This window comes from Manacus candei, unplaced genomic scaffold (assembly GCF_025592945.1).
Source record: "Manacus candei isolate 608988 ecotype Guabito, Panama unplaced genomic scaffold, ASM2559294v1 h1tg000007l, whole genome shotgun sequence".
NCBI lineage: Eukaryota > Metazoa > Chordata > Aves > Passeriformes > Pipridae > Manacus > Manacus candei.
This window is the reverse complement of record NW_026138055.1, coordinates 1,005,104-1,022,528: the sequence shown is the minus strand read 5'-3', so window position 1 is coordinate 1,022,528 and position 17,425 is coordinate 1,005,104. Positions and strand designations below refer to the sequence as shown.

At 36.6% G+C, this 17,425-nt stretch overlaps 1 protein-coding gene across 1 annotated transcript in view; it reads left to right on the top strand.

Annotated features, from left to right (window-relative positions):
* LDAH (lipid droplet associated hydrolase) overlaps positions 1-17,425 on the top strand; it is a 117,644-nt gene that overhangs the window by 50,177 nt on the left and 50,042 nt on the right. Inside the window, exon 4 of the mRNA XM_051810588.1 lies at positions 2,041-2,210. Coding sequence (XP_051666548.1) covers positions 2,041-2,210 — 170 coding nt within the window. The remainder of the gene's footprint in view (positions 1-2,040; positions 2,211-17,425) is intronic.

Genomic DNA, 17,425 nt, shown 5'->3' with positions numbered 1-17,425 from the left:
CTGAGCTGCTCTGTAATTAAATATATATAAAAAATTTAAATAAAATGTAGGCCTAATAAACAAAATATTACTTCTCATCTAATTTTACATTCCTTGAGTGTGTTTTAGTAAACCTTTTTTTCTTTTTGAGTAAATTACTATAAGTTATACTGGGATATGACCATCAGTAGTTTTAGTAGAAATAGTAGTTTAACTGAAGAACTTCTTTGTTGTCATCTTTGTGCTAATAATTTAAACTCAGAAAAGAGCCATCAGAACATGTTCTCGAGCAATTATTTTGCTTCTAAAGGTTATGTTTCATGCAGATAATCAAAAAGGTTATAGTGCCAACCCACTTGGGCTACTAATTTGTACTGTCACTGTCAGCCTTCCAATAGCTTCAGTACAGTAACATTGGTAATTTTTGGTATTTGAGGTTACTGTCCAATTGCCATCAGACTTACTACATACGTATTAAAGTCCCGTCAGCCTTTGTGATTTGATAAATGCTGTTCACAGTCCTAGGCAGTTCACCCATAGTTGTCACTTTCTCCAAGCAGATGCAAAACCAACTCCCATCTGAAATGGATCTGTGATACTATCTGACTTTCTCTTACAGTAGTTTTTCAGTGCATTCCAGTCTTTTTAATGTATTTCTAGTATCGATGGATGCTTTCTTCCACATTTATTTTTCACACAGGGAACTGTTGCACGGCACATCAAAAGAAACCAAATGGGAAGTCACACCTAATACTTGGTTAGGACTGTGGGTGCACTGTCTCTGTCAGCTACTCCTGAAAAGGTGTGTGACGTTTGCCAGGAACCTAGATGCCATGTCTAGGACCATGGATCAGTGATGAGCCAGTCCCCATCATGTGTCTGAACCATGCTGCCAGGAGATTTAGCTTATTTCAGACTAAAGCTGCATCCAAAGTCAGCCTGCAAGGAGTATAAAAATCAGAGTTTTAAACTGGAGTATGAAATTGAATCCTGAGATAATAGTATGGATTTAAGACATTAAGTGATATTAATGCCACTATATCTCCTTTAGGTAAGGTAGAGGCATACATTCCTTCATGCTTTCTGCCTCTTTTCTTTCATTCTTATTTTAGTATTTTTTCTTACAGTCTTTTCAGTGGAGTAGTCCAGCTTAGAGTGGTATATCCTCAACGCAGCATTTAGTTTAGTGAGTAGAGCACTTTTCTAGCAGATGAAGGAGCTGTGAACCCCCTTAGATTGGGGAACTGGAGATCCATGTCACCCACCTCATGAGCAAGAGTTAAAGATGCCCGAATTGCTGTATATTCTTACAGACACTGGTTCAACTTTGTCTTGTTGACTGGCCAGGAAGCAATGATCCAAATTCTCATAAGGGATTGCTCAAGCTCCCTTAAGAGGTCCCTGGCAAAGCAGTGATCAAATTGCACAGTAATCTAGAAGCATGAAGCTCTAACTTGATCTTCTTTGTGGCTGAATTGACAGTGATAAGAACCTGCATAAATAGGGGTAGTTTGTGTAGGTGCTAGTGCTCCGTGTTGACACATAGGCATTTCTGTTTTTCCTCATGACATGGGACATTTTTGTGCATCTTTATTTAAAGACAGGAGATTTTGAATATCTGAAAGTTTTAGTGCATGATCACATACATGATAGTTTGTCTTCTGTGAGGAGGGACTTTTATTCCTGGGCAGTATTGCTGTTGTAGGTCCTGATTGCTCACTGTGAAGTTGGATTGATTTAAGCTGATCCAATGCTCTGAGTTTGGTCTTGTCCTTAATGGAGACCACAATACTGGATGATGTGCCATGAAGCTCCATGTTTCCTTATCCTTCCCTGGTTCCCAAGCTACACATAAGGCTTCATATCCTGTGAATGTGATTCATCAGTGTATATTTGCCAGTGGTGGTAATTTTAAATTATTATGTCTGGTGGTTTGAGTTGTTTTTTTTAAATTAATATGTGTATTTATTTCAATGTTTTATGAAGAAGTGAGGTGGGGGGCGAGAGATACTTGAGATTTCTATCATTGAACCAAAGGACTTCTTTTCTTTTATGTTTCAGACACAGATATTAAGGAGCTAGAGGATGTTTTTGGACTTAACGGACAAGTAGAGCATAAGCTGAACTTCCTCAAAAAGAATGTATCAAAAGATATAAAGCTGGTACTGATTGCTCATTCTATTGGTTGCTACATCACCCTGGAGATGATGAAGCGAGCATCAGAACTTCAGGTACCTCAACCTTCTCAAATAAGTGTTACATTATTAGCAAAGCAGGGCATGTGCTTAGCCTGTGGGTAATGCCAAGGATTTCCTGTGGAAGCTCTGTTCTGCTATACACAAACTTTCTATTAACGTGAAACAAAAAGTTAATGGCTAATCCTACTAACATATAATATAGTAGTTTGATGTAAAAATGAGTTCTGAGTCTGAATTTGGGCCTTTAATGCCCTCGGAATATAAAGAATTAATAACAGTGATAAATATATTTAAGACTTTCTTGTTCTCATCTTTAAGTAATTTTTAAGTAGATCACTAGATATTTGACAATTACATTATGTATTACACCAAAAATTAAGACTGGTTATGGTTTTAATAGTGATTTCTTATCTCGAGGCGAGCAGATTGCTGGCTGGACATGGGGAAATGTGTGGAAATAACTAATAATATAAATTGTGATGAGTACTATGAAAGATGTTTTTAAAATTTAATACGTGTGCAAATATCATTGCTTCTGCAACTCAGTCTTGGTTTCTGTAACTCAATGAGAGCTGTTACTGCATGTTCTGTGTATCTGAACATTTCCCTTTGTCACTGTGAAGCAATAAGAAGGCTGAGGCAGGACCATGTCCTTGCCCCTCTGGAGATGGTAAACTGTTAATGCTCAGTAATAACTCACTCTAGAAGTGGATAATGAATGAAGAATACAGAATTTTTATTCTTAAATATTCACTCTTACTAAATCATTTTCTCTTTCTTTACATTATAAAATCCTCAGTGGAAGGAAGTGCCGTGTTAGCATAAAGTCTGTGGTTAATATATGCATGTGGTTAATGTATGCATATCCACTTCTTCATAACCATTTCCACTGCACATCTAGCTCTTTTTTTCCTTTAAAGGAAAGAGCAACTAAAAATGTTAAACATGAGGATATATTTCCACAGGCATATTTCACTTTACGATTATAAACAAGGACTTTTTTTGAGAGAACTTTTATTACTGTTTTATCTTTTCAGGAAGGAGTATTCTAGAAAATACCGTATGCAGTAATTTGTCCAAAAATACCAACTTTGGTCAAAATGTGTACAGTATTTATTGCTCAAATGATTTTATCTGGTTTCAGTTAAACTATAAATTGTTGAGTAACTATTTTACACCTGGTTCATTGGACTCTGGCAGCTTACTATTCATCAGTGTTTTGAAACGTAGGGATCTTTGGGACACTCTTAGGCTGCATGGTGCACTGTGTGCATAAAGTTAATATACGACAAGCTACATTTAAGATGCATTTAACAATAGAAAATATTTGTGTAAGCCGGAGTATTGTGCAACATTTGTCCCTTTGCCAAAAATAAGTTAACTCTTAGGTTTTGTAACATATGAAGTGTGATAATAAGAAACTTGTGTTTCCATCTCTCCCTTTATTTTTACTGGAATATTTGATTCCCACAAGATTTTGAGCACATATGTGTATTTTAGTAGCTAGATCATTTGATTTTATTTTTGTGTAGTTCTTATGTGATATTCTTTCATTACATGAATTTTCATTTAGGTCTTAAATTCACTGCTTTAAGAGTCTTTCATAGCTTACAGTTTATTATTCTGAGCTAGAGGTTAATGTGTTGTATTTATTGTTCAAATAATCCAGTAAACATTTATATTTGGTATGTATGTTTAGCAGATTTGATTTTTAGAATCATAGAGTCATAGAATCGTTAAGTTTGGGAAAGACCTCTGAGGTCATTGAATCCAACTGTTGACCCAGCACTGCCATGTTCACCACTAAACCCTGTCCCCACAGTACTGTATCCACATGTTTTTTGAGCACTTCCAGGGGTTAGTGATTCCAGCAGTTCCCTGGGCAGTCTGCTCCAATGCCTGACCCCCTTTCTGTAAAGAAATTTTATTGAACAATTTAAAGCCCTGCCATGGTCTAGCCAAATACAGACTAGATTGCTCCTCTCTTAGTTCAGCTGTTGGTTGGAATCATCAAGGTTGAAAGAGACCTTCAAGATCACTGAGTCCAGTCATCAACCCAGCACCATCATAAACACTCCTAAACCATATCCCCAGGTGCTGCATCCAGAGACCGTGACTCCCCCATCTCCCTGGGCAACTTATTCTAATGCTTAATCACTGTTTCAGTGAAAAAGGTTTTTTAATATCTAATGCGAAACTCCCTTCAGGCCATTTCCTCTCATGCTTTCACTTGAGACAAGGCAGAAGAGACCGACCTCCACCTCCCTGCAGCCTCCTTTAAGGCAGCAGAGAGCAATGAGGTCCCCTTTGAACCTCCTCTCCTCTCCTCCAAACTGAAAAACCCAACTCCCTCAGCTGCTCCTCATCAGGCTTGTTTTCTGGCTTTTCTAGCTTGTTTACCAGCTTCATTGCCCTTTGGACATGAATGCTGCTGGCTTCTTGGACCTCTGTGCTCTGCAGGTTAATGGGGTACTGCATTGTTTTTCTAAAACTTCTGTGAAATTATGCTTTCTTATTTCATTAAGAGAAATTAAACAGGAATTGCCAGTTTACTCCAGCATAAATTCAGTTTTGGACCCCATCCATATTTTCCTATTGACTCTCAGGGAGTTCTGTTAAGAACTCTTTCAGAAGACCCATTAGCACAAACTTAGTCTTAGCTTGATGCCTTCGAGTAAGTCTGATTAGTAGAGAAAGGGCACACAGGTTACATCCACACTTGTAATTACATGGGGCTACTGCACAGATTTGAGTACTGGTCTAGTGATGTTTTTAAAGTTGTCTTTAAGTGACTTTTCAGCCCAAAGGAGCCAGCAACTCCCAGAAACAACCTGGAATGGTTCTGGGCTTGGCAGAGGCCCAGGACCATTCTCAGGAGTTAGTTTGGATGAAGACATCCTGTTTGGAGGCAGGAGTTGATTCAGCCCTGTGGGCACAGACCATCCCATACCCTCCTGTTTAGTGACAGGGCCAGGGAATGGTTCCTGGCCAGTCTGTTTTCTGGTTCACATGCAACCACAAACACTTTTTAGATGCCATGGTGGGGTTTGAATCTTGACAATATTCAGTTTTGTGGCATCCAGATTTTGCCGAACTGCTAAAAAATTTTGACACTGGGAAGGAAAAAGATCAGCCTCACTTTGTCAAGATGGAAAACTGCAATAATGTACAGCATCCTTGATACTTGCTCTTAACCTCATAATCTTTGCTCTTCATTCAGATAGTAGAACTGAAAAATGAGACTGAGTGACAAAATGATTTTATCAGTTGTTGGAACATGAGCCTGACTCATAAATATGCTCCAAGCTCTGGGCATTCTCTTCTAAAATGCAGATCCTTACTTGGAGGATTTCCTTGTGCTTTGCTGGCAGCACTACTGAGCATTTCCTAAAACACCTCTTTTGATCATTAATTTAGTCAAAGATTGACATGTTTCCTTGTTAATGAAATTCGGTCTGTTACAGCATTAGTCTTTCATTTGCAGTGATGCTTTTGAAATGCCAGCACCTTTGTGGTGATAAATTAACACTTATTAATGGGTACAAAGTAAGTATTGCTCTTCCTGTGAAACTCATTGGTGAGAAAGAGCTTGAAACCTCTGAGTATGTATTCATTTAAGCAAATAAAATTTCTGTAATATGTAATTCAAACCCATGCATTGCTACTATGTCTCAGTGAAGTGAAAGAATATTGGGTATTGCTAGAACTTGGTTGATTTCACAAATAATAGCTAAAACCCCATAACTTGGAATAGTTGTGTATAAAACAAATTCATAGGTCACATCATTTCTGTATACAAGTTAATTGTTTAGTTCAACACTTGATTGTGAGTTTGGGAAGCACTTTCATAATGTTAGGAAAGAGAAACCTCACCATGTTTTTAAATATGGGTATTTCTACAGGAAAACAAGTGTCTTTACTATGGAATTACTGGAGATCCACAGGATCTGTGAGACTGGATTTGCGAGGGAGATTTTTTTAACAGTACAGGAACTAGTTAGTAAGCATTTCTGACGTTTGAGATAATAGGGAATCTTTTCAGCTGCGTGAACGGAAGAGGGAAGGAATATATGAAGGAAATTACATTTGTTCAGTTTCTATTTTGCTGAGTTTAGAACCTGTTTATGTGATCCAAGACTCGTGGTGTTACCATTACAGAAAATGTCTTCTGAAAGGATGGTAATGTAGCAGGCTCTGATGTTCTAGTGCATTTTGGAAGTAGAAAGAAGATGAAAAAGTAAAAAAGAATATAAATTTCTATTGCATTTTTGAAAGTTTTATTTAATATACTGGCATCTAATTCTGGTGTTGATCACCTAAAGTAGATGTCGTAGTACTTTTAAACAAAGTCAGTTTACATAGCTGTTGTCTCGATAAATAAATTTCTGGTGATTCTGGTGATCTCACTGATTATAAAGTTTAAAATATGCTTAGCAAAGAAATATATTTTTACCACCTTGAATGCTCTCTTACAAAAGTAAGCTTATCTCAGATATTTTGAAGAGTACACTGAGACTGCATAAAATAGAAAAATATTATAGAAATATATGTTTCTCTAGAGAGAGAGTAATTAATATATATTTTATATGTATTCTTTTCTTATATAGAGAAATATAGAAAAATAGCCAGAAGATTTCTGAAGAGAGAAGATATCTTCTCTCTATACTTTGTGTACCTGTGTGCCAGGGTGCAGTGTAACCAACAGCATGGTAGAAGCATAAATAAATATCCTTGGTTTGTGCAGCTTGTTTGGATTTGTCCTTGCTGAGAACTGTTTACTCTTGGTTCCTGAAGGTGTTGGAGTGATAGGTGGCATATGGATATGTGGTTATGTCTAGCAGTAGGGATCATGATCGGGAGAAACAATATGGAGAAACATTATTTTTATATGAATTTCTTGTTTGTAGCAGGCTTAAATGAAAAGTGCAAAAAAATCACCATAAAAATTAAAGTGGTTAAAAGACTTACAGTAATACCAACCCAATGACAACATTTGCAAAATTATTATGCAGGAGAAAAGCAGATGGCTCTGCTTAGCAGACCTCACAAGGGAATTGGTGCACATTTTAGATAAATGCATATCTTGTGAAGAGAGCTATGAATTTCTAGGCCATGATATAAAACTAAACCAAGTCTGGTATATTTTTCTTCTTCTTCAGTCCATCCATCCAGATAAATGGACTACATATTAAAAACCGAAGCAAACAGCACTGGGCTTATATAAACCCACCCTTCATCTCCCCTTAAGTGTTGAGGAAGCAAAAAAAGATAGACTCTAACACAATTTTGCACAGAATTAAACATGAACCTAAGTTCAACTGTCTTCAGTGAGGTGTGTGTGTGTTAATTTAACTTTATTAACTTTATGGATATTTTAAGTTGGTCACTGAGTTGGACTATTTCTATTATATATATATATAAATTTTTTTGGCAATTCTCTCTATCAGTTCTTGATATATCAAGTCTTTGGGAGTATGTACAATGAAGCCCAGGTGGTCCGAGGCAGCAATTAGGCAAAAATTTGCTTTAGTTGACAGCATACACATTGCAGAGCCTGAAAAATCCACCTTGCAACTCTCAATGACGCTTCAGGCAATATCAGTAAGTCTGATATTGTCTGGAACAGCCAGCAAAGCAACGATATGAACTTGGGGCACATGCAAACATTCACAGCTCACTTACTGGGAAAAAGAGAGAAGTAATGCAGGTGATTTATTAAATCTAAGCAAATAAAATAAATAAAATACTGTGTCTTTGAAACATCGAAGTTTCTGTGAAGATTTGTGGAGAGGTTTGTTGTTTTTTTTTTTAAAAGGAAAAAATCGAAAACAACCTTCATATGAAAACCTAAGACAAACATAAAACCTTCTCTCTTTAGGGTGGGAGGCTGCAAAGCAAAGAGCAACAGTTGGTGAGTTCATGGCAAAGACCTGTTAGAGAGATCCTGGCTTTTTTACTGAGACACCTATAAAAAGCCACCAGCCTGAATTTAAAAGCTCAACAAACCTTGGGAACACCATTGGTGAAAGGCTGATAACTGCAGAATGGGGTTGAGAGTGTCAGCTCACCCAAGAGACTGCCAGCAAGCATTATTTTCACTGGCTTGATGACAGACCCTAATCCTTAGGGCCCCAGTCATATTCTCTTCTACCTCTCCTCACCACTGCTGAGAGGAATATAGAAACAATATGAAAAGTGAGATTTTAGTCAGTGTAATTCGAAGTAGGAAAACATAAGAACAATAATTTTCATTTCAAGAGACTTGGGGTTTTTTAGTAACACTGTGTTTCACTACTAATGAATGACACATCTGATTGCAGATGTATGTAGTCAAAATTCAGATAAACCTTTAAAAATTATTTTTTTCTAGGAAGTAAAAAGACATTGAAGTGGCCAAATGTACAAACATAAAAGGAAGAAAAATAAACTGAAAAGCAGAATCTGTGATCATTCATCAAGAATCCAAAGGAAAACATCAGAATGAAGAGGAAATTAAGGAGTAAAAATAAAAAGATGACTAAAATAGTAAATGGCAGAATAACAGGATTTGTTAAGTGCTGGGAATTTTTACAGGTTTGTTCATAAAATTTTGTTTTTTGAATCTCCAGAAATTTAAATTCGTATTGTAATAACTGATTTGATAGAAATGAGAGAATCATAAACATACAACAAGAAGTGAGTTTCAAAAACAATGAGGATATATGGCATATGTTTTAAAAAGAGCTCAACACCATTTCAAAAGCCATACTTCGCAAAGAACTTTTTATGCTGGGTGGTGAGATCTTTCGAAATCCTGTCTACAGATGTGTGTGCATAGCACTTGAAAATTAGAGTCTCATCTCTTCAGAGATTTGGACCAAACGATTGGAATTCAGTATATGTTGCACATAGCTTGAATTTTTTGTTTGTTTTTTTTTTTAGTGTAGTTAATGTGCTTTTACAGAAGAAAACAGAGCCAGAAATCTGCAGTTTTCATGCTGTTTTAATATTAAGTAGAGAAAAGGATAAAGCAGTCAGTTAGGACATTAAATACTTGTTCATGAAAGGAGCAGCTGAAGGGATATTGTGGAGTTTTTGAACATAGACTTTGCAAAGACGTAGTTAAACTTTAAGCATGGCTTTAATAAACAATATCTGTTCCTAAAAGCTCTATATTAAAATAGATGGGTTTTGTCAATCTTGAGTCCTCAGCAAAGAAGTTGAGCTGCTTTGTCAGCTCCTGCCTGTGTTGTATGTGATAGTTACTCAGGAAGCGGGGAAGGACTTGTCTTGGATCTTCTAGTTACAAGAGGTTACTTAGAAAGGACAGTCTTTTAATTGCAATGTTCCTACTCTGCCATATTATTAATTTGTTCATTCCCCATGATTTATGTTGAAGTCTAGGGCTGCTTCTGCTGCACTGGCTTCTATCCTGAGAATGGTGTGTCCTGTTTGAAGAGTTCATTGGAGGAGTGAAAGGAATCGGAAAAAGACACAAACTTTATAGAAAACAGTTATGATATCTCAGAGCTTGGACAGTGCATTCACTGCATTTAGGGCATTTCTAATACACCATAAAATTAAGTTCAGGCAAATACTGAAGAATTTTTTCCTGTATCTTTTTATTATTTCTGTGATTGCTGATTATTTAGGGAGTTTTTGCCAATGCCACTATGGATCTTTTCAGATACCTGAGGATGTGTTCAGTGACTGTAAGTCTATATTTAGGGAACTAAATCAAGCCCTAGATTTCTTCTTAAGAATCCCCCTCTGTACTCTTATGACCGAGATTATCTTCAAAATTAAATGTAATAGAAGTCTGCTTCCTTTTCTATTTATTTCAATGTGTAAATATTTTAAATACTTCATTTCTACTGTTTGGATGTAAGTGTATATAACTGTGGCATTTTGTAAAAAAAAATCATTGGAGTTTACTCTTTCATGTGGAATTCAGTGTTAAGTATACATATGAGCACAAGTCCAGGAACAAAAATGTATTTAATAAACTTATTAACTTTGGAGTCCTGTAAGAAATTTCAATTGATGTTAATGAAAACATGCTTCTAATAACTTTGTTACAACATTTCTAGTCACTGGAAAATTTTAAGAACATTCCGCTCCATTTAAAATTCCAAAACAAAGCATAGTTCTGTTTAAGGAGCAGAATTCACTGAGTCCTAATTGTTCTTGAAAATATTGAATTTCTGCTTCTCTATTTTAGAACAGTAGTATGACTACTGTAAGTATATTGTACTGAGATGAAAGGTACAAACCCCCAGTTCTCAATAAATATAATTTAAATTGTGACCTTTAATGGCAGCTGGCAGAGTTTAGACTTTTTACCTGGCATGGGCAATTGAAAGATATTCTACAAATTCTTGTTCTCAGTTGAACTAAAGCCCTTACTGCCTGATGACCAGTTTTATTTGTGTAATAAATTAGATATGATAATTTCGCTCTCTTAGCAGATTCCTACCTATATTCCATTTGTCATAGTAATTAAAGCTAGCAGCACTCTGTAGTATTATGAAGGAAGGAATTTTTCATTTTCCCCTTTCTTATTTGAAATGCTTACAGTTCTGGAAAGGTCAAAGCAAGGATGGAAAAATGAGCTGACTGAGAGAACTCCCCACTCCCTCCTCTCTCTTATTCTCTTCTTCTGATATCCTGACAAGACTTTGGGATATAAGTTCTATCTTGAACCTCAAATACTCCTGATTTCCTTCCTTTCTTTGACAAAAATGCAAAGTTCTGCTCAGTGTATACTTCCTGACAGTCATTCTGTTCTTCACTGATACCACAAGGCAGAACCTGACTGTTCTTCTTCCTCCAGAGCACATCATTAACTGAGCGACTTTAGTTGGTTAAAATGGTAGTGGAATGAACTCCTTCCAACATTCAATGCCCGCTCAGCTTTCCTTGTCTGACTACTAACCCTTTGAGCCAAGAAGGGTTATGGGCTTGGGTTCACTGGATGCCTTTTTGAGGGCTGACTTCAGTGAGTGCTAAAATACATCTCTTCCAAATGTCTTGAGTGGAGCACTAAAAAATAGAAGTCCAAGGATCTCAAGGCACTGATGGAAAATTATGGCCTTTCCTTTTCATCGGCAAAATGAGATTATAATTGTGAGGCTGGTTTCTCATTTACCTTGTTCAGCCACACTTCCTTAAACTGAGTGGATTGTCATTGAGATTTATTAGTAGTTATGGCTGTACAGTGATGACTGTGAAGGCAGTTGATTCAAGGCAAAATCTGATTCTTAATGCTTTGTGTAGGTTGAGCCACCTCTCCAATTTAAAGACATATTGCTGGTTCATCCTAAGTGGTGAATGTCCCAGAACATGTCTACAAGGATCACATTTACCAGTCCGTGTGCTTTAAGGGTACCTGCAGATGCAATGCAGTGATCTCATGGGAGTGCTACACTGAAAAAAAAAAAAACACCCTGTACTTCCAAAATGAAAAAGGAAAGAATTTCTCCTGGAAAGTGGCAGCTGTGTTCTGACATTCATGTAATGGGAGCAACTGAAAGCTTTATGGTGTGTAACTGTGACACTGCATTCCAACATAAGCTTCTCCCAGCCCTTCTTCCAACCAATAAACTATTCTTCCTCTCTTTTCACTCTCACCCCTCCTAATCTTCTTCTGTTTATATGCTTTAATCATAATAGCAACAAATCCATCCCTGCTGGTATTATCACACCGTTGCAAATTTTGGCCGTCTCCTTTGGCACTTCCCTTGTAGATGGAATGACATTGCCCACTTTGATGGGGCTTAATTCTCTATGTAAAATACTGCCCTGTCAATGAATATTTTCTCTATTAAACTATTTTCAGTCCAACAATAAGATACAGATTTTTGGGAGAACAGTTTTCTCATTATTACCTTAACCCATAAAAAGGCTTTTTCTTTTTTTCTTTTTTTTTAATTCAAACATTTTGGGCAAGTTTTCAGTTACCCAAATATTTGTAGTACAGAGTAATTTGCATTTCAGCCCTGTGAGACTTGTAAATGTAATGAACAGTCTGTGTGTTTAATATTTTTTATATTTTTAATAATTTGCAAATAGTTCAGTATGTAGAGCTGACCTGTTGAAAAATAGTTTGCAGTGTCTGTAGAGAACACTTCGGAGTCTTTTGTGTATTTAGCAGAATTCTGGGCTTCAGCTGGAAAAATTCTAGGAGTATTTCTTACTGGAAAATATTTCAAGTAATGTGAAACAACAGATAATTTTTTCCTGTGCTGTGACCCACTTGTAAGGTGAGGTATGGATGGTCCCTCTCCTGTTACTATCAAAGAGGTTTCAGCATTGGAAGTCAGGTACAGGGAAAATACTGACAGCTTTTGAAAGGTGTGATTGAAAGCATATTGATTTCAAAGGGAATTGTGAAAAGTATCCATCTACTTGTCATTCCGAGAGGTTAATCCCTAACTATCATGATCAGTGTTTTATGGCAACCATGGTCTTCATCTGGCTGTCCAAGAATAGATAAGAGAGTCCTGGTTTCTAGAGCTGGGAATATTGTCTTTGGTGAGATCTATATTGACTGTAGACTGTCACATTTAATAACTGAAAAATAAACCCTTAAATCAGAATTTATTCATGGGGCAGAAGTAAGATGTATTAAATTGATGAACATTTTGCAGCTGGTTTCAACAGGAGCAAGATCACCCCCCCACCGTGCAGGAGGTGGAATCACAGAGGACCAGAAGTATTCAGTAGGGTACTGGACACGGTGAAGTCTCATTAGGGGTCTACCTTTTTGATTACTCTGCTTGTGACCACTGTTGACAAAGCTGATTTCTTACTCTTAGCAGCTGAAGTTGGATACTACCAAGGTTTCCATGCTTCTCACTGTCTTGCTATGGAAAGATATGTCCTCAATTGGTTTCGTCCCATTTTAGTTCTTTTGTAATTAAACTCTGAAGGGCAACTTCTAGTATTCTCCTAATAATACAGCACAAAAGTTAATACTGTAGAAGCCTGATTGTGATTCATGTTTTAACAGGACTCTTCATGTGGCTGGTTCAATGAGTTTGGATGCAGGACTGCAACCTATAAGGCACAGAATCAAATTTATGCTAAGTCAGTGGAAAGTGGCCTTAAAGTAGACATAAATTTAGTCACACCTCACCTTGGTGCAAATGACACTCAGATCTATATACCTAAGGATGTAATCACTGTATTTGTCGTTACACTGGAGATTACAGTTTGAAATACAAATACATTAACAAAAATGCTGGTCCTTGAATTTTGTTTCCATCCAAGTGGAACTGCCAAGAAGCACTGGAGGCTTGGGGTCTTAAAGATGTACTTCAAATAAAATTGGATCATATATGTTAAATAAAGAAGGTGCCAGGACATGGAAAAACCATGTGATCACTGTAGAGTATTTTAAACAGATGAGAATATTGCCTGCTATTTATATCATCAGGTAGACGCTGAAAGAAAATAGTAAAAAAATAAGCTGAGGTTTTAATTTATTTGAAGAGTGTGGGGTTTATATATATTTGAACATAGTGGGTCAAATTCAGATGTTGAAGGAAGTGTCATTTATATAATACTGGATATATTGAATGGAAGTAACTATAAGTTAAATAACTTATAAGATTAAAATTCAGTTTGTTGTGATTCATTGTATTACAATTGACAACTTCAAAAGGGTTATACAAGAAAACTGGTGGTTGAGAAATACAAACCAGCTTACACAAAAAGGGAGTTTTCCCTTAGATTTCATTACCTGTTGCTTGGCTTACATATATTTATGTTCCATTTGCAAATAGTGACTTTTTCTGATATCACTGAGGACAGCATTGTCCATACAACTTTAATATTCCCTTAAAAAATAAATCTTAGTATGACCTTGCATTTTGCAACAGTTGGTACCACAGTAGAACACTGAAGTTGTGAAGATTGTGCACAACTTTACATGATGAGTCTCAGTGTGCCCTGTATCTTTCATTACCCTGTATCTTGAATGAAGTAAATACTGTTGAAATGTTTGGAAACAATACATTTCTGAGGTGTTCAGGAAGATTTGTATGTATGTTGTTTCTTAGAGAAACCTTCCAGGAAGTATATATTTAGGTACACACTGTTTCCTGAAGAACTGATACAGCTGATGCTTTCTGTATAATTCCATATAGGAATAGCTAAAAACATGGGATACATGGTTATTTGAATTTATATTACTCTACAGCCAACCTGTTGGAGGCTCTGAAGTTCTCTCTTTTGTAATTCAGAGTGATGGAGACCTATCTAAGTTGATCAGCTCCCCTAAGGTCAGTGAATAGTGAAGTTTTTTGGAGGTGAGAAAGGGCTGTGTGGGTTGTCCCTGTGGTCACAGAGAAAGGAGAGTGGTCTCTTCCTCACACTGAATTGAATGTCCCAGTCTAATAGAGTATGCTACAAGTAATTTTATCTGTAAAAACATAAAGTTAAGTATGAACGAAGAAGAATACACCAGATACCAAGAGGCAGAGACATCCCTGACATCAAAGATAAACGGAAAACAGCATTCAGACAGGAGACAGGCCTTGTCACAGAGCCAAGCTGAGCTTAGGATCTGATGCAGCACAATAGTAAGGCAACAGTGTTTTGTTAAAAGTATGTTATGAATTTCTAGCTGCTTTACAGATCTCTAGAGGAGACATTGATTAGAGGTTGGCTACCACTTCTCCATGCCTCAGCTGTTGCTGACTGTGGTCTAGTTTGACCTTTGAGTGACAATCAGGCCAAGGAGCACGAGTGAGAATGTTGAGAAGACATCTGCATCAGCAGAGACTTCAAGGAGGCAGCCTTGTCTGCTGTACACATATTGTAAGAATTGCACACCCAAGTCTGGGTGTGAAGGAATGGGACTAAAAAGTGTTTTCTTCATATACTCTCCACTTATTGTTTCTTATACATCTCATAAGTCATATTTGTACAGATAAGGTTTAAGAGGAGCCTGTTTTTCCCACTGCGTGTGTGGAGTAATAAATAAAGGGCTAGGGGTCTCCATCAGTGCTCTTGGGAAGATGAATGATACATGTCACATTTTAGTCCAGTGTAATATAGTTTATAGGACAGAAAAGCGTAAATAGTGTCATACAAGGTCATTTCCAGCCAGCTGTTTTGAAGAAAAAGGAATTCAGGCTGAAATAAGTAGAGGGAAACAAGGAAAGCCTAGGAAGATAATAAGGAACCTAAATTATGGGAGGAGCTCAGGGTATCTTGTCTTGTTTTACCTCATTATGTGTATATGAGTGCCTTCTATAAACACTGATAGGAATAAATACAGAGAAAAATAAAATTGTTATGTGATTATCTACTGTGTTATATTGCAATACAATATATATATAGGATCACATAGATATAAATAAATTTAGAAATTTGAAATGGATTTCTGGACATGAAAATATTAAATCTGAAGTAACCATCCAAATAAGTAACAGATCAGAAAACTATATTGTTTTTAGTGAATGTGAGTAGTTAATGGAGTATAAAAAAAACTAAGAGAGTACATTTGTTGTGGTGGCTGTCGTTTTTGCACATATATTGTAAATGTTATTCATATATATATGTGTATGAAATTCAATCATTAGTATAAAGAATGCATAATATTTCAGTACCTAAACTCCAGTTTATGGACTTTCCCATAGTTGTTCAACAAATATTTTTTGCCCTGACTTGAGGTATAGCTTCTGTGCCCTCATTTGCCTTCCTTAGAAGTGGTAAAGATTGACCACAGGTAGACAGTATATACAGTGTTCCCCATAACACTGAAAACCTTGTTTACATGCTCACAGTAAAATTCATCAAAGATTTGAAATCACAAAAGTATTCTCCATTTTAATTTCATGAGTTCCATATCAGAAAAGGGGGCCCAAGACGTGGTAGTGCTGTGAGTCTGTTGTCTTATCATCCTGTGCTGGGGGGATTTGGATCTTTTTCCAAAGCATCATAACATTTATCATTGGGTGCTGGAGGATTTCTTACAGCTTGATGGAAAGGAAATGCAGAACAGTTTTGGACTGGGTTTAATGATCAGTCTTGTGCTTGAGTGTTGAAAAGCTCATCTTATTAACAGAATTCTTTGAATTAGAGAGAAATATTTTTTCCATAGAGTTCTCTACTTCAGGTTTTTTTCTGATTTATTTTTCAGAGGAGTGGTAAAACCGTCAACATAATGTTTGATTGGTTTTCTCCTCCCTAAAGGATATATTTCTTTCCTGGACATAGCCACTCTGCAAATATTCTGCCAGATTGCTGTATGGCTGAAACATGCTTAAAATTTTTAATTTTTGAATGTGGTTAATATTCACACAAAACAAAGGATAGAAGGAACCCACATTTTGAGTCAATGCATTTGCTTTTCATTCTTCCTGGGTCATTGGTTTAGTCAGTGTATGTAATATGCCATAGTCCCAGGACAACATAGTTGCATGAGAGAAGTTGAATATATAAATAAGATTATCAGACCTTGTGTTAACTATTCTTTTTACATCTCCTGACACAATATTGCAGTTTGGGAAATCAAGGCTGTCTGTCACATCCATGTAAGGTGGCATTGCTCTCTCTTACACCATCCCTGTTGGTAATGGTTCTGTAGCTGGGACCTGATAGCTTGGTGCAGCATAAAAATTTATGTCAATACAGACTTCTGATACCTGCTTTAGCATTTCAGTTTTTTCATTTCTTTCTGTCACAATCTACTTATGTCACTCGTTCCACCCAAAATATTATTTCACATCCTTTGCATTTATAGCCCTTAAAAATTTGCGTAGTTACAACTCTCCACGTCATTACCTTTTTACTCCAATTTTGCCAAGCTATTCATAGTTTTTCTCTATAAATATTTCCTTCAAAGATTTTATCATCCAATCCCCTTGTTAATTTTAGGCTGTATTTGTGGCTGGCTTTTGGCTGAAATCTTTCCCTTTAGCATGTAGAGCACAAAATGCAATCTCCATTGTCTCCCAGAGGCAGAGCTTCCTCTGGCATTTGTGTTGTGTTTCCTCACTGTGTGTAACAAACATGAAGTTGCAGAACTTCTCTCTCATTTGCTTTCTGCACCATATCGTGTTGCACACTTGCATATCACCATCTCCCACATGTCCTTGCAGCTGAATTACTTGCCAGGTTTTTTCCTACTCATTCATGCTTTAGATTATTTTTCCTGGGCATATTTAAAGATAGTAGTAGCTTCCGAGTTGGTTCAGTGAGATGAATATATAAAATGCCAAATTTAACTTAACAGAACCTCATTGTTATACCATCTCTTT